General features: G+C 45.3%; 1 protein-coding gene and 1 long non-coding RNA gene across 5 annotated transcripts in view; one reads left to right on the top strand and one right to left on the bottom strand.

Moving 5' to 3' along the window:
- LOC309846064 overlaps window positions 1–27,922 on the top strand; it is a 495,527-nt gene that overhangs the window by 223,903 nt on the left and 243,702 nt on the right. The gene's annotated exons all lie outside the window — the stretch shown is intronic.
- MASP1 (MBL associated serine protease 1) overlaps window positions 1–27,922 on the bottom strand; it is a gene marked incomplete at its 5' end in the record, with an annotated part of 63,605 nt that overhangs the window by 27,355 nt on the left and 8,328 nt on the right. For 3 of the 4 annotated variants that reach the window (XM_082694077.1, XM_082694076.1, XM_082694078.1), the window contains 6 exons: window positions 454–572; window positions 1,865–2,012; window positions 3,489–3,685; window positions 5,836–5,967; window positions 7,594–7,771; window positions 27,557–27,788. In XM_082694077.1, coding sequence (XP_082550203.1) covers window positions 454–572; window positions 1,865–2,012; window positions 3,489–3,685; window positions 5,836–5,967; window positions 7,594–7,771; window positions 27,557–27,788 — 1,006 coding nt within the window. Of the gene's footprint in view, window positions 1–453; window positions 573–1,864; window positions 2,013–3,488; window positions 3,686–5,835; window positions 5,968–7,593; window positions 7,772–27,556; window positions 27,800–27,922 lie in introns of those variants that run through there. The other variant, XM_082694075.1, reaches the window with a different exon arrangement.

Consider the following 27,922-nt stretch of genomic DNA (forward strand, 5'->3'; position numbering starts at 1 on the left):
CCCAGGGATTCTGCTTTAATTCACCTCACGTGAGGGGCCTGTGAGGTCATTTCATATTATTTTTAAATCAGCCAGGTGATTCCAAGGAGAGTGAGCACCATCTGTCTGCCATCTCTAAAAGCTCTCCTTCCTGTCCCAGTCTCCCCCAGTAGGCCTGATTGATGAACTTTGTTAATGTTGTCTGTCCTGATTGTAGGGATGAATGAATCTTGATATTTAAATCAGCCCAAGCTCTGATAGAGGACTTCTGTGCCATTTCCAAAGGTGAAAACCTGGGATGCATGCTTTGGATTTTCAAAGGACTGGAATTTCTGGAACACGTTGGAGGTTTATGGGGAAGTTAGGGAATCCTATGGTGGGACCATGACAAGCTTTGGAAGCCCATCGGCCTTGGGAGGCCCTGGAGCATTCCTCTGGCCTGGTGGCTCTTCCTCCCCCAGCAGGACCCTGTACCTTCAGCATTTTGTAGCCTGTGTCACAGCTGATGAGCACCTGGTCTTTGAAGGAATACGTGGTTTGTAGGGGCTCAATTTTCCCGTGGACAGGAGGCTGTGGCTCTGGGCACTCATTCCCTGGTGAGAGCAATGAAAGGACAGTGGGTGAGAAAACAAGGAAAAGTCTGCAACAGGCAGCTGGCCCCTGGGGTGCAAGTTGTGGTGCAGGGGAAACCCACAGAACTGGGTGTTGTGGGCCTGTACCTTCTAGGCCCTGAAGAGTTATTCTGGAAGCTTGAGCAGCTGACTTTCCAACTTGGACCTCTAGTTCCTCATCTGTAAAACGAGGTGGTTGGCCAAATGATTTCATCACGACTCAGGGTTGGGCAGGATATTAGGTGTCATTGAGTGCAACCCTTGTCTGAGGCTGCCTTTACAACATCTTCCATAGTAGACACCAAACATCTTTTTTATTCCTACAGTGACAGGGAACTCAATACCTAGCAAACCTTTACCTTTCTTACTAGACTCCTCTGATCAAAGGAACAGTATTTTTCTATTCAATTAAAATCTGTCTCCTTGTAATTTGCTCTCACAGGGCAGAATTTGTCCTCTTGGGCTGCTCAGGATGACTCTAATTGCTTTTTCTCCCCAAGACCATTCTTCAAAGTGTTAGAGAGACTGTGACCATATGCCTCTGAGCTTTCCCTTCCAAAGGCTACATTGGACTGAATTCCCAGGCCCGAGTTTACCCCTGACAATTTTTCCTGGACAAACTCTCCCTAGAATTGGACACCAATGTGATAATGCAGGAAAGACCAGGATATCAGATCTATGAGCTGGATTAGCCACACCCAGCACCCTCTTCTTCCTCAGCTTACTGTAGACTACTGGGGTAAATGGCTCTCCCAGAGTTTGGGCCAGGACAGGCTGCCTTGGAGTACTGGGGAATGACACCTGTGGGTGCTATCAGTCTGTGGCCACAGGAGTCAAACCTCCATGATGAAACAGTACGAACTTTGGGCCCACACTGAAATCCCTGCCCCAGCCTTGGAGAGAGCTGAACTGGGAGGGTTCTTTCCAGGCCCAATGAATCAGTGTGAAAGAGAAGAGTTTAGGAAATAAGGTGGGGTTTTGTTTGTTTGTTGTTGTTTTTTAAATCTGCTCATGTGATTCTGAAGTGTAGTAGGTTTGAAAGCTATGTCTAGTCTAAACCCACCATTATTGCTTCTCTTGCCCCCATTTTATGGATGGGAAACTGAGTCAGGAGGGAGAATATACCTGGCTCCACACTCCTCTGTAGCAGAGCTGGGGGTCCTGCCACAACCCCAGGGGAGTCCCAAGCCTGTACCCCTCATCTCTCAGCCACTGCCCCATGAGGGCTGAGCACAGTGACCAAGCATGACCCACAGAGAGAGAGGCCATGTTACCTGTTGCCCTGTACGAGAGCCTCCAGCCCCGGTTCTCCCCTGAGTTGTCGCTGCGGAACAGGATCTGGATGCTGTGGCTCTGGGTATTGATGGGTTCTGGGGCTCTCTCTCCACAGAAGGGCCCAAAAACATTTGGACCAGCTTTAATCTATGAGGAGCAAGATGGAGAAAAAGGGTTACATCTGAGCAGTGGTAGCAGCTGCTGGGACCATCTCTATACTGAACCCCGGTTTTCTGGAAGCCTCCATAGGAACCCTTAGTGTGTTTTTTAGTAGGCATCACCATTCACCAAAGAGTTCCATCTCCACTCTCTCATTTACAGATTACAACAATCTTGGTAGTGGATGAGGCAGGCTAATAACTCTCTTCTCAGAGATGAGCATTCCAGGCTCAGAAAGGAACAGAGCCCTGTCCAGGGGCATAGGATAGAAAGGGCCTCCGCTCTCACAGAATCTGCAGTCTAGTCAAGGATGGCAGGGATGGGGGAGTGGGACTAACAATAAATGACAAGCAAAATAATTACATGCGGTGGCACAAATTATAAAAAAAAAATCAGGATGATATATACATATAATATAAATATATCCTATATATTTATAATTTATGTGGTACAATCTGTGTAACCTAATTTATTATTTATATATTAGATTAAACTTTACTTATTTTTGTAATAAAACTTCAAATAGGTGGTCACAGATGGCTTCTTTGGTTGGATTTAAGACATAAGGAAGAGGGGAAAATACTTTCCAGGCAGAGAAAACAGCATATGTAAAGGTTAAAATCAAAGGTGGGAAAGGACCCAGCAAGTATTAAGAACAGAAAGGAAGCCAGAGTGGCTGAAGCAGAGGGAGAACCATAGCATGAAGTAGGAAAGGCAGGCGAACACCACATGGTGTTGAGGAATTTACATTCACTTCCAAGAACAACCCTGATTTAATCTGGCTTTTATAAAGCTCAGCCTCGATGCCGTGGAGAGCAGACAATGTAGGGCAAGGGTGGAAGCAAGAAAACCAGCTGGAAGCTTTGCAAGAGAGATGATGGGGTTTGGCCTGGGATGCAGTCTGTGGGGAATGGAGAGAAGGAAGTAGGCACTATTAGCTGATCTGGATTTTCGGACTCCCAGGACCAGGTCCTTCCTGTGTCTCTCACTCTTTTTCTTTCCATCTCCAAGAATCAGGACTCCCAAGCCCTCATCTGGTGACTTCTACAATCCTGGGTGATATCTCTATCTTATCACCCTTATTGTGGATGGGGGGAAAAGTGAAGCCCCATGAAATTAAGTGCCTGGAGAAGGCTCACAGCATAGCTCCTGAGCTACTGTGTGTGGTAGGCAAAATGCTAAGATGGTCCCCGTGACCTTCACTTCTGGTATTACTTCATGATGATGTCATATAACTTGGCAAAAGGGATTCTACAGGTGGCCAAGAAGTTAGCATTCAATCAGGGAAGATCCCTAGGCTGGATCCGATGAAGCTGGTAGATGGTATTTTAAATAACGGCCTCTTGGGAAGCAAGCAGCTGGATCCCCTATCCTGGGAGAAAATAAAGGGCCAAGAATATCAATTTTCCCAATTCAACCAAGATCTCCCAGCACCTCCAGGGTGAGCATCCATTATAGGCTTACCTTGATGTAGTCATAGGGGCAGGACACCTCAGGATGATCCTCAATGTCGAAAATGTCCTCAAACTGCAGGCTGACCATGAAGCCCTCCTCTAGCTCGATCGCGTAGAAGCATTCCGAGCTCTTAGGATAAGGGTTGGGGAAGTCAGGGCTGGTGATCACGCCGGTCCTCTGGGTAAAGAGGTTGTCACTGCACTCCACTGTGGGAACAGACCAGAGCAAAATGGCACACCAAATCCAAGGCCACAGCAACGCCTTTGTTATCTGTTACTATATTTTTCCCACTGGTCCTGAGAGGCAATCAGGGAAGGCATCACTATCCCTATTTTACTGATGGGTAGAATTAATTTATCCAAGATCACACATCTAGTAATTTTCAGAGTGTGAAAGCCTTCTCATCAGATTCTCTGGTATTGGTGAGAGGAAAGGAGAGGTCTGAGATGGAAAGGTTTTGAGACAGAGTGGGAGGGGGAATCAACTGGACCTCTTTTTCTTGTTCTCCCCTCAGCCCAGAACTCCATTCTCTGTTCAAAGTCTTCCTGATCCCTCATCCAACACAGAATCCTCACACATACTATCACTCTTTGGCGTCTAACCTTTGCCGTTTTTCCTCTTGCTGCTGACTACTACCTGACATTATGTAGTATATTTGCTGGTGTATTTTCTTGCCCCACTAAATTGTAAGTTCCCTGAGCTCAGGGATTCTGCTTTGTTCCCCACTGTAGCTGCAACAAAGGACCCAGTGTCCTGGGGTCATGGCCATAGCTTAGCCCTGCAAAGGCCCTTTATTGGCCACCAAAACTTTCTCCTTGGGCTGACCCATCTTAAATCTGGGATGTCAATCCTTTCTAAGCCCCTAATTATTGTGCTCGTTTGCAAGTGAGAAAACTGGCTCAGAGAAGGGGCACGGTTAACCTGAAGTCCTATAGCTTTGAGCTGCAGAGCATGGTTAAGAGAATCTTGAATCCTCTTGAATCCTCATCTCTTTTCATTTCCTACCCCAAGCACTCTCTGGGGGGTGACATCGCCCCCATGGGGGCTAAAATTGTTTGGGGTATTTTTTTGGAGTGATTATTCCTTTTATTCATAATACACAGATGGACAGAGTACATAAACACATATATAGTATTACCTGTGGTATTAAGATTTCACAGCTAGTGGAAATTAGGAAGATAATGTTTAAAAAGTCTCCTGGAGGCAGAGGAGAAACTGAAAACAAAGATTGAGAAGCTCTACTCATTCTCAGCCTTCACTGTACTTAGCATGTAGTAGATACTCAGTAAACACCTCCAGAATGAAAAGCAGAGAAAATAGAGCCCACTTGAAGAAACCTCCTGTATGTGCCTGCTTTATAATGATGAGTCACATGGGTTTTGTTTTGTTTTGTTTTCCCCTAGAAGCAAGGGAATCTTTTGAAGGAGCAAGGAAAGGAAGTCTTGCTTCCAGTTTTGCTCTCCTCCAATGATCCTCCACGTGGTTTCCATGAGACTCTCCTAAAACACAAATCCTTATCCTGTAACCATCTATACTAATCTGCTGTCAATGCCCCAGACTCTGAATTTTTGCAGAAGCTCTTCTCTCTGCCTGAAGCACCCTCCTTTTCCTTCGTCTTTGTTCTCGGCCAAGGGTCACCATCTCTGGGACATGTCTGCTTGCTACGCAGTGTAAACTCAGGTAAGATTGTACCAAGCCCACACTTCTTTTACAGCACTGATTACATTTCACCATTTTCTTCTGTGGCAATTACCCCACTAGCCAGGGAGGCCCTCAGGGAAAGTGGCTGAAGCCTTCTATTTGTCCATTTCTCCATCGCTGCCCTGCCTGGACACAACAGCTGGGTGGGCATGTTGACTAGACAGGAAGATGAAGAGAGAAGGAATGGGGCATTTTCTTGCTGTCTCTCTTTGCCTCTCTCTTCCCACATCTTTCCTTTGGACTGAGGTTCTTTTGATCACAGAGGAACATGGGAGGCCATGGGAGTGAGGAGAAAAGGAATTGCTGGGTGAGGCCAAGCTCATGGCTCAGAGCAAGGGGACCAGGAAACCCAGGTTTTCCCATAACTTGGCCAGGCTTGTTACCTACAGTAGGAGAGCATAAATTCCTGCTGCTGAGGAAGAAAGAGGGCCTAGAGGTTAGGGCTTCTCAAATGTGGTCCTTTGGGAACCTGAACCCAGACTTTCCAGCTGGTGGGCATTTCAGCATCTTCGTCCATGTGGTATCTGAGGCCGAGCTCTCTGGCTTCATTTCTAATTGTTCCTACTCCGTATCTGTCCCTCCTCGGAGCCTCCCCTAATCTTATTGGAAAACATGGCACAAAATGGTGGCATGTAGTGTGATCCCTGGGCCCCACCTCGGCAGGTCCTGTTGTCTGTATGGAGGAGGTAGCCAAAGCGGCAGGAGCAGTAGTAGCCGCCGATGTAGTTATGACAATAGTGGTCACAGGACAGCTCCTCATCCTCCCGTTCGGTGCACTCGTCCACATCTGCAGGGCAATCAATCCATGTGTGAGGATGAAGACAACAGCCACCATCTACAGAGCACGTTGTATGGGCCACTCCCTGTGCTAGCTTCACATAAAGCCCAGAAGTAGCCATTCCTTCTCTTTACAAATGAGGAAACTGGAACTCAGAGCAGCACAAGGCAACTTACCCAAGATGGCAGAGAGCCAGGTTCAAGGCCAGGCAAGCTGAGTCCTCGTGATGCCAGTACCCTTTAATGCTTGTGGTAATAGCAAGCAGGACTGTCACCCTCTTACCATCCACATTCCACAGATGATAAAACAGAGACCTGGGGCCTTTAAAGAACTTACTCCATGTCACAGAGATGGTAAGTGGTGGAGTCAGCATTCACAGCCAGGGAGGCTGGCTCCAGAGCTCACTCTTCACGTCTAGTCCATGCTGCGCCTCTCTCTTTTTGTCACTTCCCTCAGCAGTGGAAATGTAAACATTAAAATGTATGTTCTCAACCCGATTTAAGGATTTGATGGTATATTTTTCCCCAACAGATACAGGAATGGCCAAAAGGCACATGAAAAAATGCTTGACATCATTAGTCACCAGGAAAATATAAGTCAAAACCATAATGAGGTACCACTACATACCCCGCCAGAATCTTAAATTTTAAAAATTGAAAAATTGACAACATCAAACTCTGATACATTGGTGAAGGAATATAAAATGGTACAAAAACCCTTTGGAAAAGGTCTGGCAATTTCTTGTGAAATTAATATATAGTCCTTCTCTATGACCCAATAATACTACTCCTAGATATTTACCCAATACAAGTGAAAGCATATGTCCAGAAAAAGGCTAGTACAGGAAACCTCTTTAATGAGAACCTCTGTAAGGAGGTTGGCTCTGTAAGGAGAGCCAAAAGAATGGATAGAGCGCAGGTGTCCATCAGTGGAAGAATGGATAAACAGATTGTAGAATATTTATACAATGGAAAATTGCTCTGCCAGGAAAGGAACGAATTATCAATGTGTTGCAACATGACCGAACCTCAGAAACTTTACCCTGAGTAAAAGAATCCTCACTTCCAGAATATACTTTGTGCATATTCATTTATATAAAGTTTCAGAAGAGGCAACACAAAGCTATGGTGGAAAAAAATTGGAACAGTTGTTGCTTCTAAGGGAGATGGGAGCAGAGTGTGATTGGGAAGGAATATAAGGGAATTTTTCTGGGTCAGTGGTAAAGTTCAATATCTTGTCAGGGCTTTGGGTCACATACAAATAAATTTCTCAAAAATCAACAAGTGCAAGTGCACTTAGGCTTGTCCATTTCATTGAATAAAAATTTTACATTCAAAGAAAGAAAATTATAGATAGATATTGCTCTTCACCAAAATGATTTGCATGCTAAAGTATTTAGGAAAAAGTGTACTGCTGTCTGCAATTTACTTTGAAATGCACCAAAAAGGATGGATTGATGGATAGATAGAAGATAGATGGGGAGATATATGATAGAGCAAATGCAGTAAGACATTAATGGCAGAATCTCTATGGTGAGTATGTATGTGTTCCTTGTGAAAAAGGAAGCTTATGGTACTTCTAGTTTTTAGAGAGAAAGGGAGACCTGAGGATGAGCCATCCACTTCTCCAACTTACCCACGGCCATGTAGTGGGCATCAAAGCCTGTGAATCGCTCCTCATTGGAGAAATCTGACCGGAAAGTGATGGACATGAAGGAGCCGGGGGAGAACACGACTTCCTGGCCAGGGGTCTGCTCTGTGTCTGTAGTCTCCTGGCCACAGAACGTTGCTAGCACCTGCTCTTCTGTTTCTACCTTTGGGGTCAAGAGAGAGGGAACAAGATAAGTAGCTTCCCAAATTAACTTCCCTGCTGGTCTCCAGGAGAAAAGAGGGAGAGTCTGCCCACGAGTATACCAGGCAGGCTGAGAAACCCAGAGGAAGGGGATGCAGGATTCTGGGACTTGAGGAATCACACAGTATGGGTTAAGCCTATGTGCCTGTTTAGTCGGTGCTTCATTAACGTGTGTAAGTCCATCAGAAGTAGCTTGACATCTGTCATTCCTATAGACAGCAAAATGGCTTATTTGTTGAAAATAACTCAATATTAGAATTCAGAAAGAGTTAGATAACTTCACGGGTAGATTCCATATGCAACAGGAGCTGACCACATTTCCAAAGGTCAGTCATTGAGCATTCAGTGGGTGCCTGCCTGTGAGCAAAGCATGGGAGCTGTGCATCGGGAGACAGGGTTTAGTCGGACAGAAACACACACACAGGACTATTATACAGCGCGACAAGGGCTTCAGCAGGGAACACAAGCACTGGGAACACGCACTTCGGAAGGAGATGAAAGGATCAGAATGGAAACTACAGGAGAGCGGGACACTTTGTTTTCTTTGCAGATGAGTTTTCAGTGCCTGGAGGTGGAGGTGGAGGTGGAGGGAGACCTGGGGCATAGCAGTTACCCAACAAACGTTTGTTGTCAAGAACTAAAATTTGAGGGGTGTTCTGAGGACAATGAGAAGCCAGGGAGTCTGTAGGGATTATAGGAGGAGAAGTACATTGCAGGGTAGGTTGAAATGAGATTATGACTGAGCTGCTTATGCTCTCTCTCAGATAAACAAATTAAAAAAAAAAAAAAAAAAGACCGAGCTTGAACACCATAATAACACTGTGTGACTCTTGCTTCTGTGAGTAAAGGAAAGACATGAAAATGTCTGAAAAGGGAAATTGTGTAAATAGAACTATATTTAATAGGTGGTCTTCATAATTCAGGAATGACTGGAATCTTCTCTGAAATGGTTGTTTGTGTTAAGACTCAGAGGCAAAAAAGACCTATTTGCTGAAAGAGTTCCCTACTTTGGACGAGCCGGAGGCCCTGTGTAAATTCGGGGACCCAAGTACAGATCCTGAACTGGTTGCATAAGCTGATGTTGTGTGAGTTTGGTTTGGGAAGCACAATATGGTAGCTGGTTGGTATCCGTATTTGACTATGCATACTTGGTCTACCTACCACTGTATCGTTTACACTAACTGGCTTCTTTAGAGGTTGTGTTTGTGTTTGCAACCTCTAGATTAACATCTTAGCCAAGATGCATGAGAAAATCTCTTAGCTAGAATGATTCTGCTGCCTTTCAAAGTCATTAAAGGAAAGTTCTCAAAGGCTCTGCCTATCTCTAGTAGCTTCTAATGCATTCATTGTTTTGTTCATTAGCTTAGTATGTCAGAAGTATCTTGACATTTGACACTTCTGTTTTGAAACTAATGATTTATTTATTTAAGATAAGTAGGAGTTTTAAAGAAAAACAATTTGCCTTGGCAACAAAGCACAAGGACAATTAATCACTAACTTTGGGAACTGAAGTGTAAACAGAAGATGAGATCATGGCTTTGCTGTTTATTTCTCTTCTCTGCAGATACTGACCAAACTCACACCAGCCTTATTACTGTAGACTGTACCTATCTGCACACAGTCACTTCTTCGACCACCATGGCTGGTTTATTATTTTGGTTATCTGAGTTTTCCAGATAGCTGAAGTTTTACCTGACTATAATTAATTTATTGTTATTATTTGATGTCATGCTTTTTAAAGTGCTTTATTTTTTCAAAAAATATTTATTTATTTGAGAGAAAGAGTGAGCAAGAGAGGAGAGAACACGAGAGGGGGGAAGCAGCAGAGGGAGAGGGAGAAGCAGACTCTCCACCGCACAAGTGCCAGATGTGGGACTTGATACCAGGACCCTGGGATCATGACCTGAGTTGAAGGCAGGTGCTTAGCCAACTGAGCCACCCAGGCCTCCCTTTCAAAGTGCTTTATACAAATCCCTGATTTCTTAGGTGAAACATGCTAACTCTTTTTGGTGATCCAGGGACATTATTATGAATGTCAACCACCTTGGGGATATTGTGTTGTGTCATGTTACCCGCCCTGCATGGAACAACCCCCGACTATAATGCCTTTGCAGTTCTTATGTCTCCCTTATGTAGTGTTTTATTTTGTGTCTTTTTATTTTTTTAATCAGTCTGTTAACTGAAATGTGTTGTAAAATAGAAATTAGTTAAGCTGCTCTTATTAGAACTTAATAAAAATAAGACTAAGTAGGTTTAGAGTGAAGACTTAAAATAGGCATGAAGGGGAGACCACTGTCTTGGTGACTTCTATTTTGGAGTAGTATAAGGTAGATAGACCTGGCAGTTGGAGGCCTGGGCGTGTTCCTGACTACCATAAACTGTTCCATGACCGCCTGTTCTCTAGTTCTCAACTATCCACCTGGTAGAGCAGGGGTTTGAACTAGCTGATCTATATGTCCTCTTCCAATCTGATGTACTGGTATTCTAACAAGTCATCATGCCCATACATTCAATGGGCCAACTAGAAAATGGTGAGCAGGAGTTTTGACACACTGATTGCTTTCTTTTGAAGAACTCGATGAATTTGAACTTCTTCGTGATCTAGAACCATGTTATACCAAGTCAGCTACTTAATGAATAGTGATGCCTTGAGCATTAACACTTCCAGACTCGACAGCTTCCTTTCTGTAATTTTATATCCCCAAAGTTTCTGTAGATAGGACACTTTCCATGTAGCTACTCTCTGTAGTACCAACCAGAGATAACATGGATCAGGGGAGACCTAATGAAGATCTGTGATAATAAACTCTCTTGTAACTTGCAGGATAAAGGACATTTCCATGATGGCAGATAAACACTCATCATATGCAGAGCCACAATATTTCAGAGAACAGGTAAGCATGTTCCAGCTGAGGCCTATGGAAAATCTGAGCCATCCCTACCTTTAGGAGCAGGGAAGAGAAGGCTCTGGAAGCTTAGGAATTCAGCCTGCAGCTCAGAATAGAGTCTTAGAATATCAGAGCTGAAAAAGAGGGACCTTTAAAAGTTATTTCAACCACCCTCCAGAGGAAACTGAGGTCCAAAGAGGGCCAGTGACTTGCTCAGGAGTAGAGAGATAACCACAAGCATTTCCTGATATCAGTTTTGCTGTTGGAACTCTTCTGACCCTGAAGAAAGGAACCCACCAACCCAGAGAGTACATGACAAAAGACATAGGCACTTTGCCAAGACAACTTTTCTGGCTCAAGGGCCTCTTCAAACTTTATCTTGGGTGGATGGACTGTCTCCCAGAGAGGATGTGGCTCAGTGACAGCTCCTACCATAACCCAGACGGGGGTGGGGGTGGGGACACTGACCTTGGTTAATATGTGTAGCCCCCTGTTATGAATTATAAAATTCTACAGAAATCATTTACCTCAATTACAAGCAGAAGATTGAACCATTGCTTCTGTTTGGACTGTCCCATTTCTAGGGTCATCATATTAACATGATGGAGAGAAGTACCTTATCAAATGAAGACATGGAATTCATCATAGAGAACCATCTGGCTGGGGATCACAGACTCTTCATTTTTCTATTTCTTATTATGGCAACCATCTCCTTTCAGGCTATTGTCATTTAGGGTGCCAACACATGGATGCATGTCCTCAATTTGTGTTCTTTCAACTCAATTCAAAAAGTATTTATATACCAAATTCTGTCTGGACTATAGAGTGGAGGATGCCAAAAATTATTTATTTGTTGCATGAGCTTAAAGAGCAAGTCCCCTGCCTTGAGGAAAGTGGAATTTAGTAGGAGAATAATATAAATGCTCAAGTGGGTATGTGTTAGGGAATTGTCGGGTCATAGTTATTGCAGTGAAAGATGATAGGAAGCCCCAGGGGGTCAAAGAAGGAAAAAAAAATGACATTGAGCTGAAGGGCATCATAAAAAATTTAGGAAGAAGAGAATGTTCTTTGAGCTGAGGCCTGAAAGATGAATAGGACTCAAGGAGATGGAAATAGTAGGTGGAGGGCAGGCAGTAGCTCTCATGCTGAGGGAATAATGAAATCCCAGAGGTAGTCAGGGTCTCAACTGTCCCTTCCTTCCCACTCCCACCTGCCATAGGAAAGGGGTTCTGTTGAGGACAGGGAGCTGGGAAGAGAGATCTAAGGAGAAGAAGCCAGAGTCTTGTTTTCTATGAATTTTCACCTGTATAAGCCGCACAAACCTTGGCAAAACTAAGGCAGGACAGCAGACACGTTGGCCCAATTTCTGTGGGAGGACAGCTGCAGCTGTTCTCCACATGTCTGTAAAGTCATTTCTTCAGAGTTGAACAGATACACTGACAGCTATCTACCAGTCCCTGGAGCAATGCATGGAAAAGGTAGCTCAGGAATGATGGTTCTCATTTTATTTTACCTTTGTATTTTATTTTTTGAAAGATTTTATTTATTTGACAGAGAGAGAGAGAGAGCCAGAGAGTGTACAAATGGAGGGAGGGGTAGAGGGAGAAGCAATCTCCCCACTGAGCAGGAAGCCCAATGTGGGGCTCCATCCCAGGACCCTGGGACCATGAACTGAGCTGAAAGCAGACGCTTAACCTACTGAGCCACCCAGGTGCCCCTGTTCTCATTTTATAATGGGAAGTCTTGAAAGCCACATGATTTAAATGAATCAGGCTAGGTCATTATCTACTGAGTAGTGACTTCAGGCCAATAACTGCAGCATCCTAATTCCCTAACCAATAGCCTCCTTCTCCTTGAAGGCTTGAGGCAAGCAAACAAAGGCTGTAGTACAGACCCAGAAACCTCAAGGCTTTGCTTGTCAGTATCCCCAGGCTATATCCTGGAGCTTCTCTGACATTTTCTCTGGGCCTTTGAAGAACTTCTCAGAATTAATGTAGTCAGATAGTCATGGAGTGTCCTGGATTGTCCTGCTGTCAATTTAGTTAATCTGGAAACTACTCCCCAGAATCTCCTTTCCTATATAGTTCTGGAGTAGAGTTGGCCAAAGGAGACACTTGTATGAGTTAGGACACAACAGTCCTTACTGTCTGAAGGTTGTTTTGTGATCCTACACAGAGATGGACAGATGTAGATGTGCCCGATAGGTTCCAGCTTGTCCTCACTCTCCTCCACTCTGTATCCATCACTGCTGGAAACTACTGCTCTGATGACCAGCAATGACCTAGACCTATCGACAGATACTTGTACGTGGACCTAGTGAGGTAGGAGCTGCTCGAAGCCAACAACTGCTCACAAAAACTTCCCTGCTGAACCCCCTTCACAGGCCCACTTTGGCTCCTTAGATGGTCTTGAATTCTCTCATTCCCCAGCAGATGCCAATATCTCCACCATGCCAGGGCTTCAGGAGCTGATTAGTGACTATGGTCCTCCAACGACCAGCCCCACCCTTCACTGCCACAGCGCCTCCTCTAGTCACGTGATTTCTGATACCCAAAATAGCGATTACCTCACATTGCTCACAGATGCTCTGCTTTTCCTCACGGAACTCTGGCTGGTACAGTTACTGGAATCAGAAGTACTATAGTAACAAACAATTAAGACCCGTGGCTTGGGTTTTGGATTGGCAGCAAGTAGAGACTGAAAAAGCAGGGACAAACTGCTACAGGAAGCTTGCAAAGGCGACCTGAATCATGTAGTGGTGAAATGTTTGACACAACTTGCCCGTGGCAACATAGAAGGTAGAAAAATCCTACACACTAAGCTTGTGGCTCTGCTTAGGAGATCTCTAGGCAATGTTGAAAGTGTCAGTATGTGTTTTTAGCTGTATATGACAAGGTACTTCAGGAAGAAGTAGGTCTTACGTGTGCAAGCCTTGTGACTTGCTTTGACAAAAGGCATGTGGTATGTGGAGATGGAGTGCTGCTTCCAAGGGGCCCTGTAGCCTTTCAGGCATCAGGGGGCCTTGTAGCCCTTTCCCATTGTGGAATATTGCCCTGGGGCCTCCATGTGAGGAAGCTCTGCCAGGCCTACTGGAGAAGCAAAGGTCACATAGAGCAGAGATGAATCATCCCAATTGAGGTCTCTAGACCAACCAGCTGACAGCTACCACCAACCGCCAGATAGGTGAGTGAGGCCATCTTGAACCTTCCAGCTTCAGTCAAGCCTCTACTGGAATGGCCTCTGGCAAATCCAGCCAAAGGACCATCCTGCTAAGCCTAGCCCAAACTTCTGACCAGAGGACTTGAGCAAATAAAATGGATGTTGTTTCCCCTACCGAGTTCTAGAGTGGTTTGTCACACAGCAATAGATATGCTATGGGGTGAGGAAATAATTTGCAACAAAGGGAAGATTTGAGATTGAGATTGAGATTCTGAACGCACACTTGGAGAATTTCAATCTCGTGGGTTCTTCAGGCCTTGAGAGTTACTTAGTCTAACTTTTTTTCTACCACACCCTTATCAAAAAACCATGCAACCTTTTTACGATTGATTGCAAAGATGAGACCCTCACTAACTTCTAAGATGGATCAGGCCGTTTGAATTATCCTTGACTTGGAAAATTCTCTCTTGGCCCCCTATCTAGAAAAATAACTTAAGGGAAGACATTCCAAGTGAGGAAAAAATTTTTGTGAATAAAGATATGTAGAGCAGTCATGTATAATGATAGAAATCCAGAAACAATGTAAATATTCCATTCTGGGGAGGGGGAACAATTAAATTCGCCTTGATTTAGTAAATATTAGGCAGCCATTATTTATCACATTAATGGAGAATTTACAAAGATCTGGAGGCTTTATTAGAAGGTTATATTAAGCAAAAAAGGAAAAAAAAGCTGTATACATGGTGAAATCACAACTATGTAGAACGTATGCTTTGAAAATAAAAAGAAGGAATTAGAGCAAACTGTCAGTTGAACTAACAGTTTGAACTAACAGTTGAATGGCTAGTTGAACTACAGATCTTTCTTTTTGCTCTGTTTTTATATTTTAAAAGTATTTTAAAAAGACACATGGACCCACAACTACTTTCTTCTAGCTTCTGTCAATGATTAGTTTAGGTCAACAAACAGGGGGCACACAGGAGGGACAACTAACCAGCTTGGAAGCTCAGCGCTGGTTTGCGGGCCCTTTGTCTCTCATGTCCACCAGAGTCTCTGGTATGGGGACTCCTCTTCACTCTGTCACTACCTAACCTTTTCTTCTAGCCCCTGGGTCCCAACAGAGCTAAAAAAGACATGACGATCTCTGCTCTATTTCCACAAAATTATATGATGAAAAATGAAATTCTGATAAAACAATCAAGAAATTCAGAATAACTAACGTTCACATACAGCAATGCATGGAAAAGAGGGCCTCCTGTAAGGAAATGGTCTTTGTGATCATGAAGTCCAAGGAGGGGGTCAGTGGGTGGGGTGAAAATGAATGGGTGAAGAAAGATAGAAGAGTCCCTTAGTGTGGACTTCAGGAAGAGTTTGTAAGAAAGAAGAGGAAGGAGAAAGAGGGAGAGAGGGAGAGAGATGGAGGTGGGAGGGATTGGGCATTTAAGACTTTGTGGTAAGAACATCTCTGCTTTGTTTTGGTTTCTCAAGAGAGTGAGTTGAATTATGAATTGCTTTGAATTTTTAAAGTTTTCTGTTTACTGAAAATCCCTTAATGAGACTGGATCATGAGAGACTTCATTGTATTATCAGTCACCCATGAATCTTCACCAATAGTTAGATGCTGGGAAAATCACTGAAACGCTCTGTGTTGTAGGTTGAATTGTGTTCCCCCTCTCTGAAGGATATAGCCCAGTCTTTTTTTTTTTTTTTAAGATTATTTATTTATTTATTTGACAGAGAGAAATCACAAGTAGATGGAGAGGCAGGCAGAGAGAGAGAGAGAAGCAGGCTCCCTGCCGAGCAGAGAGCCCGATGCGGGACTCGATCCCAGGACCCCGATATCACGACCTGAGCCGAAGGCAGCGGCTTAACCCACTGAGCCACCCAGGCGCCCGGATATAGCCCAGTCTTAACCCTTGCAGTTGACTCCATCTTATCTGGAAATAGGTCCTTGCAGATGTAATCAAGGTAAGATGACATCATGCTGGCTGGACCATTAGGGGGACCCTAATCCAGTGACTCGTGTCCTTATGAGAGGGACATTTGTTCATAGGGACACATGCAAAGCCAAGTGTAGGGAGAGGCAGAGATTGAAGACATGCTTACACACTGGGGAGTGCTAAAAATTGTAAACAACCACCAGAAAGCTAGAAGGGGCAAGGAAGGGTTCTTCCCTAGAGCCTTCCGAGCCTCAGGGCACAGCCCTGCTGACACTTTGAAATGAGACCAGCCTCCAGCATTGTGACTGAATAATTCCTGTTATAAGGCACCTCATTTGTGGTACTATGTGATGGCAGCTCTAGGACATGGATACACTCTGCGTGTAGGTTTTCTCATCTGTGACACAGGGACAGCAATAGTGTTAATATCACAGGGCTGTTGTGAACACGACATGAGCTAATACTTGTGAAACTTAGAAGGGCCCCTGGGATCTAGACAGCACTCAGAACCTCAGTGAGAAGAGCAGGAGGGCTGAGATCTGGTCATCAAGCTGACCCCCTGCTAGGTGGGCAAGGATAACTCCCCAATGTGAAGAAGAATGAGAGACTGGAACTGTCCCTGGATCCTCTCTGGTTTCTGGGTTCCACTCCTTCATTCCTAATCTCACTGAAGTCATCAGCACAGACTTCCTGTCCTATGAGGACCCGAGAGTCCAGGCTGATGGTGGAAAGGGAACTCGAGAGCTCTCATGGTCTGGCCACTGCATTTGGGAGGTGGCCTTTGTCTTTGGCTCTCTGAGGAGCTTCCTGGCAACCCTGGGAGGTGGGGGACACCTGATGCTGATTTCACAGAGGAATGGGAGGGATCTCTAAAAGCTTCTATCCCACAAGAGAATATAAGTCCAGGAATCTCCTCACTTCCTTGTATTTCAAAAGATTGCTCTAGATGTGGGAATTTAGGTCAGTGATTCATTCACAGCCTTGGGCCCAGGACTTATAACTCACAAGGGAGTGCTATGTGCTCTGGGGGTCACCCTCCTGCTAAGTCTGTCATCTCCAGGGACTGGCCCAGGGCTCCATAGCCCAATCTTGCTAGGTTACTGACTTACCCAGATTTCAGTTAAAGATTAGGAGAAGAAGCAAATTAAAGTTACTGGATTCCAAATGAGAGCCTGGGACTAGGGGAAAAAGGAGATGTGTGTGTGCACATGCATGTTGTGTACTGCATTCCAGAAGCTCTTGAAAGCCACAGAAGTAAAAATAGCACAGATGGTGGGTCTAAGACTCAAGATGACCTCATGTGAGAGGGGCTGGAGGTTGATGCTTCGATTTGGGCCAAGTCATGTTGCTGTAAGGCTACTATTAATAACAGTAATCCTAGTAGGAGTCATCTCCCTCCCCTGTGTGGAACTTTCCAGCAGACAGGTATGTTCACCTTCTTCATTACATTTGCTTCTGATGGCAGTCTTGCAATGAATGCATTTCAGGCAGACATTGTGATTCTGGGCCCAGAGAGGTGACGTGAGTCCCCAAGGAAACACAGCCTAGGAATGACAGACCTGAGACAAAATCCTGATGGTCTGACTTCTAGCCTTGGCCCAGAAACTTCAATCAAAGAACCATAGAAGTTCAGAGATAGAAAGGATATGAAAGGCTAACAAGTTTATCTCTTTTCTGTCCTAGATGGGCAAAGTGAGACTCAGTGAAGGGAAGTGATTGGCTCAAAGTCACAAGGCACGGTTAATGGCAGAACCAGCTCAGGGCCCAGGTGTTTGATAGTCCCAGTATAGTGTTCTTATTTACGTGTTAATCAGAGTAAAAAGCTCCTAACAGAGCTGGGATGAGGCCCTAAGAAGGTATTGTGTCCATGCAAATGCTGGACACCATTGACAGTGTGGGGCCTGAGCCATGGGGCCGGCAGGTCCTTGGAGTCCAAGACTCCCACTGCTCCCGGGAAGGACTGCCCTTTTGCAGGGAGGGGTCTGGACAGAAAAGGGGATGGTCTCCAGGCAGCAGGAGCAAGGGGAGAAAAAGAGGGCTGACAGGGAGGGGTCTCTGAGAGCCTGGGAAGCGGGCGTCCCGCAGGTGGGAAATTGGCAGTGCCCACCATCCCAGGGGAGCGGGACTGAGAGGGGGTGGGCGGGAGAGTCTGGGAACGGGCTGGGCAGGAGGGCCAGGAAGGATTCACTCTCCCTGGCTTGTGAAAGACTCCCCACCCCATGCCTTCTGGGACTTCAGAGCCAAGCTCATTCACATGCAAATCCCCTCGGGGACTTGGAGGCTGGGCCTCAGACTGTTGAGCGCTGGAGAACAGTCCAAAGACAGGAAAACACAGCCGTGCTGTGTTCTTCGGCAGCCGAGGCAGCCGAGGCAGCCGAGGCAGCCTGGCTCAAGGTATGTCACAGTCGGGACGGGTGAAAGCAGTGATTGAGTAAGAGCTGAGGGCAGTGAGGGGACCTGCCCCAGGCCAGTGTTGCCAGGCAGAGTTCCCAAGAATGTGCGAGCTGGCGTGTTCCCCTGCCGCCACCGCCACCAAAGACCCTGTCCGGCCCCAGCCCAAATGAACATCCTCAGATCTTCACGTGGAAACCCTCACAGAGCGCCGGAATAAGGACCAGATGACCTGGTGTCTGGTTCCCGCTCTGGCCCTCATAGCTCATGGGTCACTTGTCACTTGGACCTCTGCAGGCAGTAGTATGCCGACGCTGGCTAGTCCCAGTGTATAAGCACAAACTGTCAACTTCTGCTGTTAGACACAGCCATCATTCGAAATTGGGGTTCGTAAAGTTGCAATTCATTAAATTGCACTAAAGACAAATTACACAAAACTCATCCCCTCCTATTTTTAGCATTTGGCTATTATCTCTGGCTCGAGGTAATGACCGTCTAGCATGTCTGAATGGTGAGGGGTGCGTTACTATGCACCCTATCTCCTCCCCAGGCCAGAGCCAATTGTTAGTCATTTGTAAGCCCACCATCATCTCTGGGCCTCTGTGGGGGACAGGATATAATACTGTCCTCTGAGAGTCAAGAGGTCATGGAACATGGCATGGAAAGAGCTTGTAAAGTCTGTCATTCATTGCCCATGGGGACTGAGCAGGGGTCTTATCTCCCACCCCCAGTGGTGATCTGGTCCTCCTTTCCTGCTCCCTATCTGCACTTCTCTGTCTGCACTTCTCTTTCTTGTACCCCCCTGCTCCAGTCACACTGCCGTCCTTGCTGCTCTACACACACACCAGTCACTTGCCCACCTCGGGGCCTTTGCACTGGCTGTTCTGGTTTTCCCCAGAAAGCCACGTGGCTAACTTCCTCAACTTCTTCAAGTCTTTGCTCAAATGTCACCCTGTCAATGAGGACTACCCTAACCAACATATCTAAATCACAGCCTTCACCCCTCCGCACACAGTCCCTCTTTACTCTGCTCTTTTGAATTTCTTTGACTATCACCTTACTTCTCACTGTTTACGTTCGCTGTGGATTGTGTTTGTGTTTATTATGTTTTCCCCAGTGCAACAGAAGCATGTAAGAAGGAATTTCTGTATGTTTTAATTACTGCTATACTCTAAGCTCCAGTAAATAGTAGGCATCCAATAAATGCTGAATAAATGAATAAACCAATACCTCCCATTCTCTACCTTTTCCCTTATGAGCGCACCAAAGGAAATTCAAGCTCTGGTTTTTACCGAGGTCTATCAGAGAGCAGCCTGTGTCCACTTAAGCATGAAGATTTGCACACCAGGTGCACTGGGACCCCGGGGCTGGTGACCCCAGTGGTCAGCCAAACAAGCTGCCTCTATCAAAAAACAAACAAACACAAAAACAAAAAACAACCAACCAACCAGCCAAAGAAACAAACATAAAAACAAACTCCCACTTCACACTCATCTGAGCTCACCCGTGTGTTCTACCCCAGCGCTGGGACCTTCCTTCTGTTTACCATCACCCAGAGTCTGTGCTGTTTGCACTTCCTGCCTAAAATGAACTTTGGTCACACTTTTCTGAAGCTCATTTCCACTTCTTGATTTCCATGAGCCTAGAATCAGAACCTGCTATCTCAGGAGGGGAAGAATCCCCCTAGGGACTACATCCCAAATTCATGAGAAACCTCTCTTCTTTTCTCGTTCCCTTCAGGGGCAAAGGCCGCCTGTCTACCCCCAGAGAATTAGCAGAGCTGCTGCAGTCGCTGGGGTCAGCCACAGCCTGAAGGTCGAGGACATGTTCTGAGTAAACACAGAACACTGCACAGAAGTTAGGAGCCTGGGGGTCAGCGGAGTCAATCTTGGAGCAGGGCCCTGGGATGGACTTATCTCTCAATAACAGAGCAGGAAACAGACTGACCCAATGAGGCCCGGGGAAGGGAGCACTGGGTGGGGAGTTATAGGCCAGCAGAACTGGAAAGGGCTTGGAGAGGCCAGCAAGTCTACTTTCCTCCCTGGACATTTGGGGAAACTGAGGCCCAGAGCGGGGAGCTCATTTGTCCAGCATCTAAGCAGAAATAGCAAACGATTTCTAGACCTGAGTGCCTTCCTTATGCTCCACGCCCGGAGACATGGGCCTTTTCCTGCTCTGCTGCAAGACTGTGCTCCCTACGCTGAGCTCCCAGGGCCAACGGGCTGGTAGAATGAGCTGGAGATTACTGTTAGGCCTTGAGTGCCACCAACAGATAAATCAAACACTCTCAACTCTCACAGTGCACTCTCCATTTCTTGTTATTTTTGTAAAATATATTTCCTCTCAAAGTGAGGATAAAAGAGAAAGTTCTTTAACAAAATGTAGACAACATAAGGACCCTCAAGGACCTTCTGTTTTATAAATTCTACTAAATTACCCTGATAGGCAGTGTTGCCTTAGGAATAATACATAGCCAGGAAACAGACCAAGATCTCTTCCAGGACAAACCTGTTCTAACAGAGAAGGACCAAGTGGAGAAATAAAATTATGACTTGGGAGTAAGCAGACCAGGGCCTGAGAACTGTGGAGACTAGACAAATCCACTCAGGTTCTCTACGCTGCTTCTCTTTTCTTTCCTTTCTTTTCTTTTCTTTTCTTTTCTTTTCTTTTCTTTTCTTTTCTTTTCTTTTCTTTACTTTTCTTTTCTTTTCTTTTCTTTTCTTTTCAATAAGCGCCATGCCTTATGCAGGACTTGAACTTAACCAACTTGAGATCAAGACCTGAGCTGAGGTGGAGAGTCAGTTGCTTAACTGACTGAGCCACCGGGGCCGCCCCTGTGCTGTTTCTTTTGCTGTAAATTAAATGTAATCATCCCCACTCCTCCTATTCTACGAGAATCAAGTGTGGCAATAAATTATAAATGTTATTAATGTGTGTTACTACAAGGTAAACACACAGGGGAAATAACCTCTTGCATCTGATTGGTCCTTTCAAAGTATTTTTCCATAAATTGCCTGAAAACAGTGAGTGACACAAGCAAGGTCATAGAGGGCCAGTTAGTGGTACACTCAGAGCAGATGAAAAAGACGGTGTTCACTGAGCACCCGGTGACAGCAAGCAACCATTTTCTCACTCACACCACTGCCATCCCTACCACTCCAACAGTATTGCTGAGGGAATTACATATGTGCTAGACATATGTCATGAAAACATTTGTCTCGTTAGTCCACGGGGTAGGGATTATTATTATTATCCTCATTTTATAATAAGAGGTAGAGGCAGGACCTACCCCAGGTCTGACTAGCTCTAAAGCTTGATCTGGGAACCATTGGGCAAGCTTGCCTCTTGCAGTAGGAATTCCACGTACAGCCAGCATTTCATTTAAATCCTCCCACAGGGGCACCTGGGGGGCTCAGTTAGTTAAGCGTTTGCCTTCGGCTCAGATCGTGATCCCTGGGTTCTGGGATTGAACCCCAAGTTGGGTTCCCCTGCTCAGCGGGAAGTCTGCTTCTCCCTCTGCCTGCCGCTTCCCCTGCTTGTGCTCTCTCTTTCTGTGTCAAATAAATAGATAAATACATAAAATCTTTTAAAAAATCAAATAAATCCTCACTACCTGTGAGGAAAATACGATTTCATTATGAGCTTCTTCTTCCTTTTTTTTTTTGTACTAATGACAAAGCCAATACTTAGGGAGTTAGAGAAGCTTAGGGAGTTGCACTGTGAACTCCTATTTACCCTTCCAGATTTATCTCAAACATCCAAAGCCTTTCCTGAACACAGGAATGACTAACTCCCCACCCTATGTGTTACTTTACACAGCTTTAATTTATTAATTAGATATTTATCTCGTGACACACTATGAAATCGCAAATTTCTTGAGGGCAGGTACTATCTCACTCATGTTCGTGGGCCCTGTCTTTAGTGCAGTGTCCAGCTTCTAGTAGGTTCTCACTGGGATTCTTGGGCTTCATTCCACAGACAGCAGGGAGCCACTGAAGGATTTGAGAGTGTCGCAATCAGAGAAATGCCTTAAGAATATCTCTCTGGACACATGCCTCTAGAGGGTGGACTGGATGGGGACGGACGGACAGCTGGTAGACATTTAGGAGATGATTGCAATAGACTAGGCGAGAGCGCTAAGAATTGGAACAAAGGCGCGAACATTGGGAAGAATGGAGGAAATGTTGAGTAAGTCAAGGACAGAGGCTTGACAGGAGAAAGTGGTGTGACTTCACATGAGCAGCTAACAGATGCCAGTGGAGCTGTGTGTGCTCAGTGAGAAGAAGAGAGAATAAAAGCCAAATTCAGGTTCTTATTATCTCTTTATCCATTGAGCAGACGTTGTGAAGTGAACTTGACGAGAGGGTGTGTGTGGCTATGGGATTCCCTCGGTAGTTCTGCCTCCTCAGTAGGTCTTTCTGTGACTGTTGCTCCGGGGCCCCTTTCTAGTCACGAGTCACCACCTCATCTGATGCCCAACCAAAGGAAATAATGTTATATTCCTAGGGAAAAAAGCCCTTCCGGGTGTACCAAAAGAGAGTGCTCTATTATATGGAAGAGGTTGTCTAAGTTTGACTATAGGCAATGTTTGCCTTATATTATACTTATTTACATTTACATTATGTTAAAAACCTAAGCCCCCACATGATGGGTCTTCACTGTCCTTTAATATATATATATTTTTTTTTTGTAAAGAAGAAAAGACTGCAAGTCTTGAGATATAAATTCTGGTCCCAGTGTGACCTTGGTCAATGAAATATCCTTCCCTAGGCTTCGGTTGTGATGGTGATTTCTGAGGTCTTAGATGCACAGAATATCAGGGCTAAGGTGTCTTTGGAGACTGGTGGTTTCAACTTCCTGTATTTGAGAAAGGAGGAAGCAGAGTCATCTCCAGAGATATTCACCCACCCAAAGCTCATTAGTGGAGAATGACCGCAAGAAGCCAGCCCTTCTGACTCCCCAGCCAGCGCCCGTGCTCTGCTCCTCGCCTGCAGCGGTCACCGACTGTGACTTGTATGCCTCATCCATGCATGCAGGAATCCACACATTGCAGCCACATTCCCAGGAAGCAGATGCTGTCGTGCAGATGTGCACACGCCTTGAAGACTGAAGATTGTGGGAAATCAGGCCAGAGAGGAATTTTCATAAAATGACAGCATCTGGACCGCAGCTCCGGGGTCCTGCTCTTCCTCAAGCTACCGTAGGACTGAGTCAGCTGTTCCATCATTGTCACCTTGATGGGCCAGAAAGGGTCCCTGTGAGCTGGATCTACTCCTTGGCCTGCCAGGGGAGCTTAGCTACAGAGTGGGAAAGCCTCAAAATAGGAATTACTATCCCATCAGATGGAAATCAGTGATATTTAAAGTTGCTTGGGAAAGGACAGTGGTGGTATGGTGTGTTTACAAGTCTCTTTGAATGACATGTCACTAAGGCAACCCCAGCAGTCGGTAGGCTCTTACTGGAATGCTTATGGGCCACAGAACTCAGAGAAGTGGAGGCTGTAACATATTATTACCGGTTTCTGGCATTATCCTCACTAGGCTAATGAGGGTTTGGTGGGGTCATCTGGGCAGTTCTGGCAGGAGGAGGAGAATTAGAGTCCAGGAATTTAAGGGACTTAAGGGATCATCTCATGTCACCCCCTCATGGAACAGATGAGAAAACGGAATTTTGGAGACGGATGTCGGCTACTCCGGGAATAACATGGCATGTGGCTGCTTTTTTCCTGCTCTCAGTCACAGCCAGGAGAGGTACATATTCTGGGGAGAAGAGGGAGGGGCCAGTAGAAAAAGGGAACGGCTTTCAACTGCATGTGGAAGGCTTCAGGGATCAGGAGTTCTGAGGCCAGAGTACTAGTCTTGTGACGGAATTCTGAGCTCCAGGCTCTGCTTCTGCACAGAGGGGACTAAAGCAATACTCAGGATGTAAATTCTCTAAGGTAGGACTTTCAGGGTGAAGGAGGAGGACCAGTGAGAAGAATGAGCCTCAGAACCACCTTCGACCTGCTAGCTGCTCTCCTGTTTCTTATATCGGGCCTAGGAGAGGATTTGTTTGAAGAAAACTGGGAGAAAATGTTTGGAAAACTATGCTCACAATAGCTATGGATTAGGTGAGTCTTCAGAGAGTCACCGCACCGTGGCATTCTGTGAGCTTGCGACTCTGGGAGAGGAGCTCCGCCGGGTGCTTGTGGATATAGGAGCACAGGGTCCGTCTCTACCTTAGCACCCATGGTCAGCCAGCCAAGGGGCTGTGTCCCGAGCAAGCAGTCCTGCTCAGGCCCCATGGCCACTGGAACCTCTGCAGGGAGGCAGATGCCGATGCTGGGATGGCATTCTGGAAGGGAGTCAGCACAAGCAGAAAGATACACCTTGCCCTCCCTGCCCAATACGTTAATCCCTTTTCCTAAAGGAATTGGGAGAAGGTCTGAAAGCTTAGATGCAAGAACTGTAGGGCCCTTCAGGGAACAGACTGCTTCTTTGCTATGCCCAGGGGTCACAATCTTATTTGCAGTGGAAAGAGTACTCTAAGATTTTTTCATTCCGGAGTTAGTGGCAGATCGGTTACTAGCCCAGGCATTTCCTGAATGCTGGGCAAGAATCCAGGACCATGCTACCCCTCCAGGGGACCTACCTCCATCTGCCTGGACTTTCAGGAAGGTATCTCACTGTTCCTGATGAAACCCATCAATCAGTTTCCCAAAATATCCTCCAGCCCCAAAGGTCAAGTTTTGCATAGAATGTTTGCCAGGGTCCTTAATTCAGTGTCAGAAGAGGTCTTCATATTCTATCATGGCCCTTGAAGAGTATCTTGTTGTTTGTTGTTGTTGTTGTTTTTCCATTATAAAATGCAGCTGATGTCGGCAACTTAATCTGCCTTGCAGGAAGTTCAGTTTGTTAGGGACAAAGGAGTGAGTTAAATCCTCTGTTGTGTGTTTATTGTCTCTACAAGGGAGTCTTAACAAGGTCAAGCTGGGCAGCTGAACAAGAGGAGAACTTGTGTGAGAAATGACTGCTAAGTGTATATGAATTGAAAGTCAATTCCTCAGGTGGATGAAGGGAGGGCAGATAATGAAAGTAAATTACTGTTACAGCTCAGAAAAAAAAAAAAAAATCTGTAATGTCCATAGTCTTAAGGCCTCAGCTACTTGTAAAAGCAAATGTTTTCACTGAAAAAATCCTCAATGGTTGACATGTTAGAAAATAGAGAAGAAAGCAGTTAGAAAGTTCACATCTAGCATTGTTTAAATCTTGGAACTTACTGTCCTATTAAGCCAAGTTTGGTCATTTTCCTTCTGGTTAAGTCCACTTTCTAATCCAAATATTTGAGAATGGCCCAGTTTTATGACCAGCATTAGTTGGGGGAATGGGCTGGAGGAGTCTGTTAACCTAATGGCCCCTACCCATAATGCATCTTTTCTTGGAGTCTGCCTCTGGCTGAGGCTGGATTATATTCTGGAAGACATAACTATAATGTTGTCAGAAATTTCACTTTATGATGATCGACACCTAGAGTCTCAGTGAATCCTACTTGTGGGAACCTTGTGACTCTGAGAAGTCAGCTCCATTTTTAATGAATTTCTGAGAACTCTTAGTTAGTCTAGATGGCCACCCACAGCATCTCCTAAGCAACCAGCTCCCTTCTCCTCATTCTGTATCTTTAAGTCTCTTGGTGTCCTTACTCTTTTCCATCTTACACAATGGCTACTTTTCTAGGTTCATCTCTCTTTAAGGGACCAGATCTTTTGTATCTTTAAATTCTCACAGTCCCCAGACCAGGACATTCACAGAGGGCAGCATCCCACTGAGCAGTGGTTCTCAGATTAGGAGATTCTGTCCCTCTGAGGACATGGGCAACTTCTAGAGACATATTTGGTTGTCACAACTGGAGGGAGAGTGATATCGGTATCTAGTGAGGGGAAGGCAAGGATATTGCTAAAAATCCTATAATTCTCAAAACAACTTTCCTCAGCAAGGAATTACCTGGCTCAAAATATCAATAGTGCTGAAGCTAAGAAACTGTCATAGAGCACCAATTTGGGAAAGTTTTTAGTCACAGGAACCTTGTTGTAAATGAGATTTTCGATGCAGACCCAATATATAAAATAAGCAATACCCAACACTTAAAATGAGTTTAAGCAGGATGGGGGTTCATAGTCCCACTTACTGTCCCCCTCCTCCCAACAATAGACTTATAAGCCCCTGCAGTACCCTGGGGCTCAGTGGAGGGCAACTTGAGAGCAGTTTGGTGTAGCCAGAAAAGCATGGGATTGCAAGTCAGAAGACATGAGCTTGGAAATTGACCCACCACTTGCTAGCTATAGCTTCACTTTCTTGGGTTTGTTCCTTTGTCTATGAAGGATGACAGTAGTAGTACCTGTCTTACAGGGTTGTTTTAAAGAGTGAATGAGATTACAAGTATAAAAGTACATTGTAAAGTCACTACTTTGCTGTTGATCAAACATTCTGGTTAATAAAAGGTTAACTCTTGTTGAATTACTGACTATGGAGAACAGAGACCACATTAACGCTAAAATATATATAAAATCTACTCGAGAGTGGTTTAATGAGAACTTTTCCAGAAAGCCACAGAGAGATTAGAAAGTAGGTTTTTAGGCCTCCACACCTTTTTGAGCCAGACACAGCCATAGTAAACTTGATCTCTCAGAAGCACTCCAACCTCTCTCAGCCCCCTTTCAAAGACAGCTTCCCATCCATGGCATTGTTTGTGGGTTCTCTCTAAATTCCAGGGTATATTGCTTCAATGTTCTAATCATTTCCTGCTCCTTTTTCACATGGTTTTTACATCTACCTCTGATGGTGCCCCCCCAACCTTGCCCACACCCTTTGCAGAGAAAATCCAAACTCCTTAGCATCACATTCAAGACCCTTCAGAATCTCACCCCAATCCAACCTTCTGATTTCACCTGCTACTGTGCACTGCTGCATACCCAGCCCTTCCCCAGCACTTGATCATTACTTACAGAAGTGGCAATGCTTTCTAATGTGTCTGATTTGGATATAATTATGGCTGTGCTTCAGTCTAGTTATGCTTACTCTGGGGTCTCTGCCCTTTTCTTTAGTGGAAACATTAAGGACATTGGGAACAGAAAGAAAAAGGGGGAGGTTGTGTTTGTCTGAGTTATACATTGCCAGCCACAATTTCTCTTCTGGTCCTTTCTAGGTCTACCACTCAGCCTGCACCTAGCATACCCCAACCTTCATTCATCAGATTGTAACTTTGTGCATCTTCCTCACTGGACTGCTACCCTGGGAGGGTAAGCACAGTATCTAATTCATCTAGGCTTCTCTAACCCCCAGCAGATTCTCCAGTAGAGAACCTGGCTCAGTTAGGGAACATCAAGGGTCTCACCTTTACATAGTCATATTCACAAAGGTAGGAGGATTCCAAGTTGAAGTGCATGAAGTAAAGCTTGATCCGAAATCCCTCTGGGACAGTGATATTCCAAGTCACCTCTGAATCACTTGGATAGGAGTCTGGATAGCCAGGTGACTGAATCTGGCCAAACATATTGTTAAGCTCCACGGTATGGGCTGAAGCTTTCAAGAAGGAGAAGCACAGAGCATGCCAGAGAAGGAGCCACCTGAAAGACATGAATGGATCTGCTTACATTCATGGACATAGGTCCTCACCCCTTAACTAAGCAGCTAGGAGACCAAGCTGTTGGCGTATCTCTGCCACTGGCCTGCTGTTCTTACTTTTCTCCACCTGGAGCCT

The sequence above is a fragment of the Mustela nivalis genome (genome assembly GCF_964662115.1).
Source record: "Mustela nivalis genome assembly, chromosome: 1".
Classification (NCBI taxonomy): Eukaryota; Metazoa; Chordata; class Mammalia; order Carnivora; family Mustelidae; genus Mustela; species Mustela nivalis.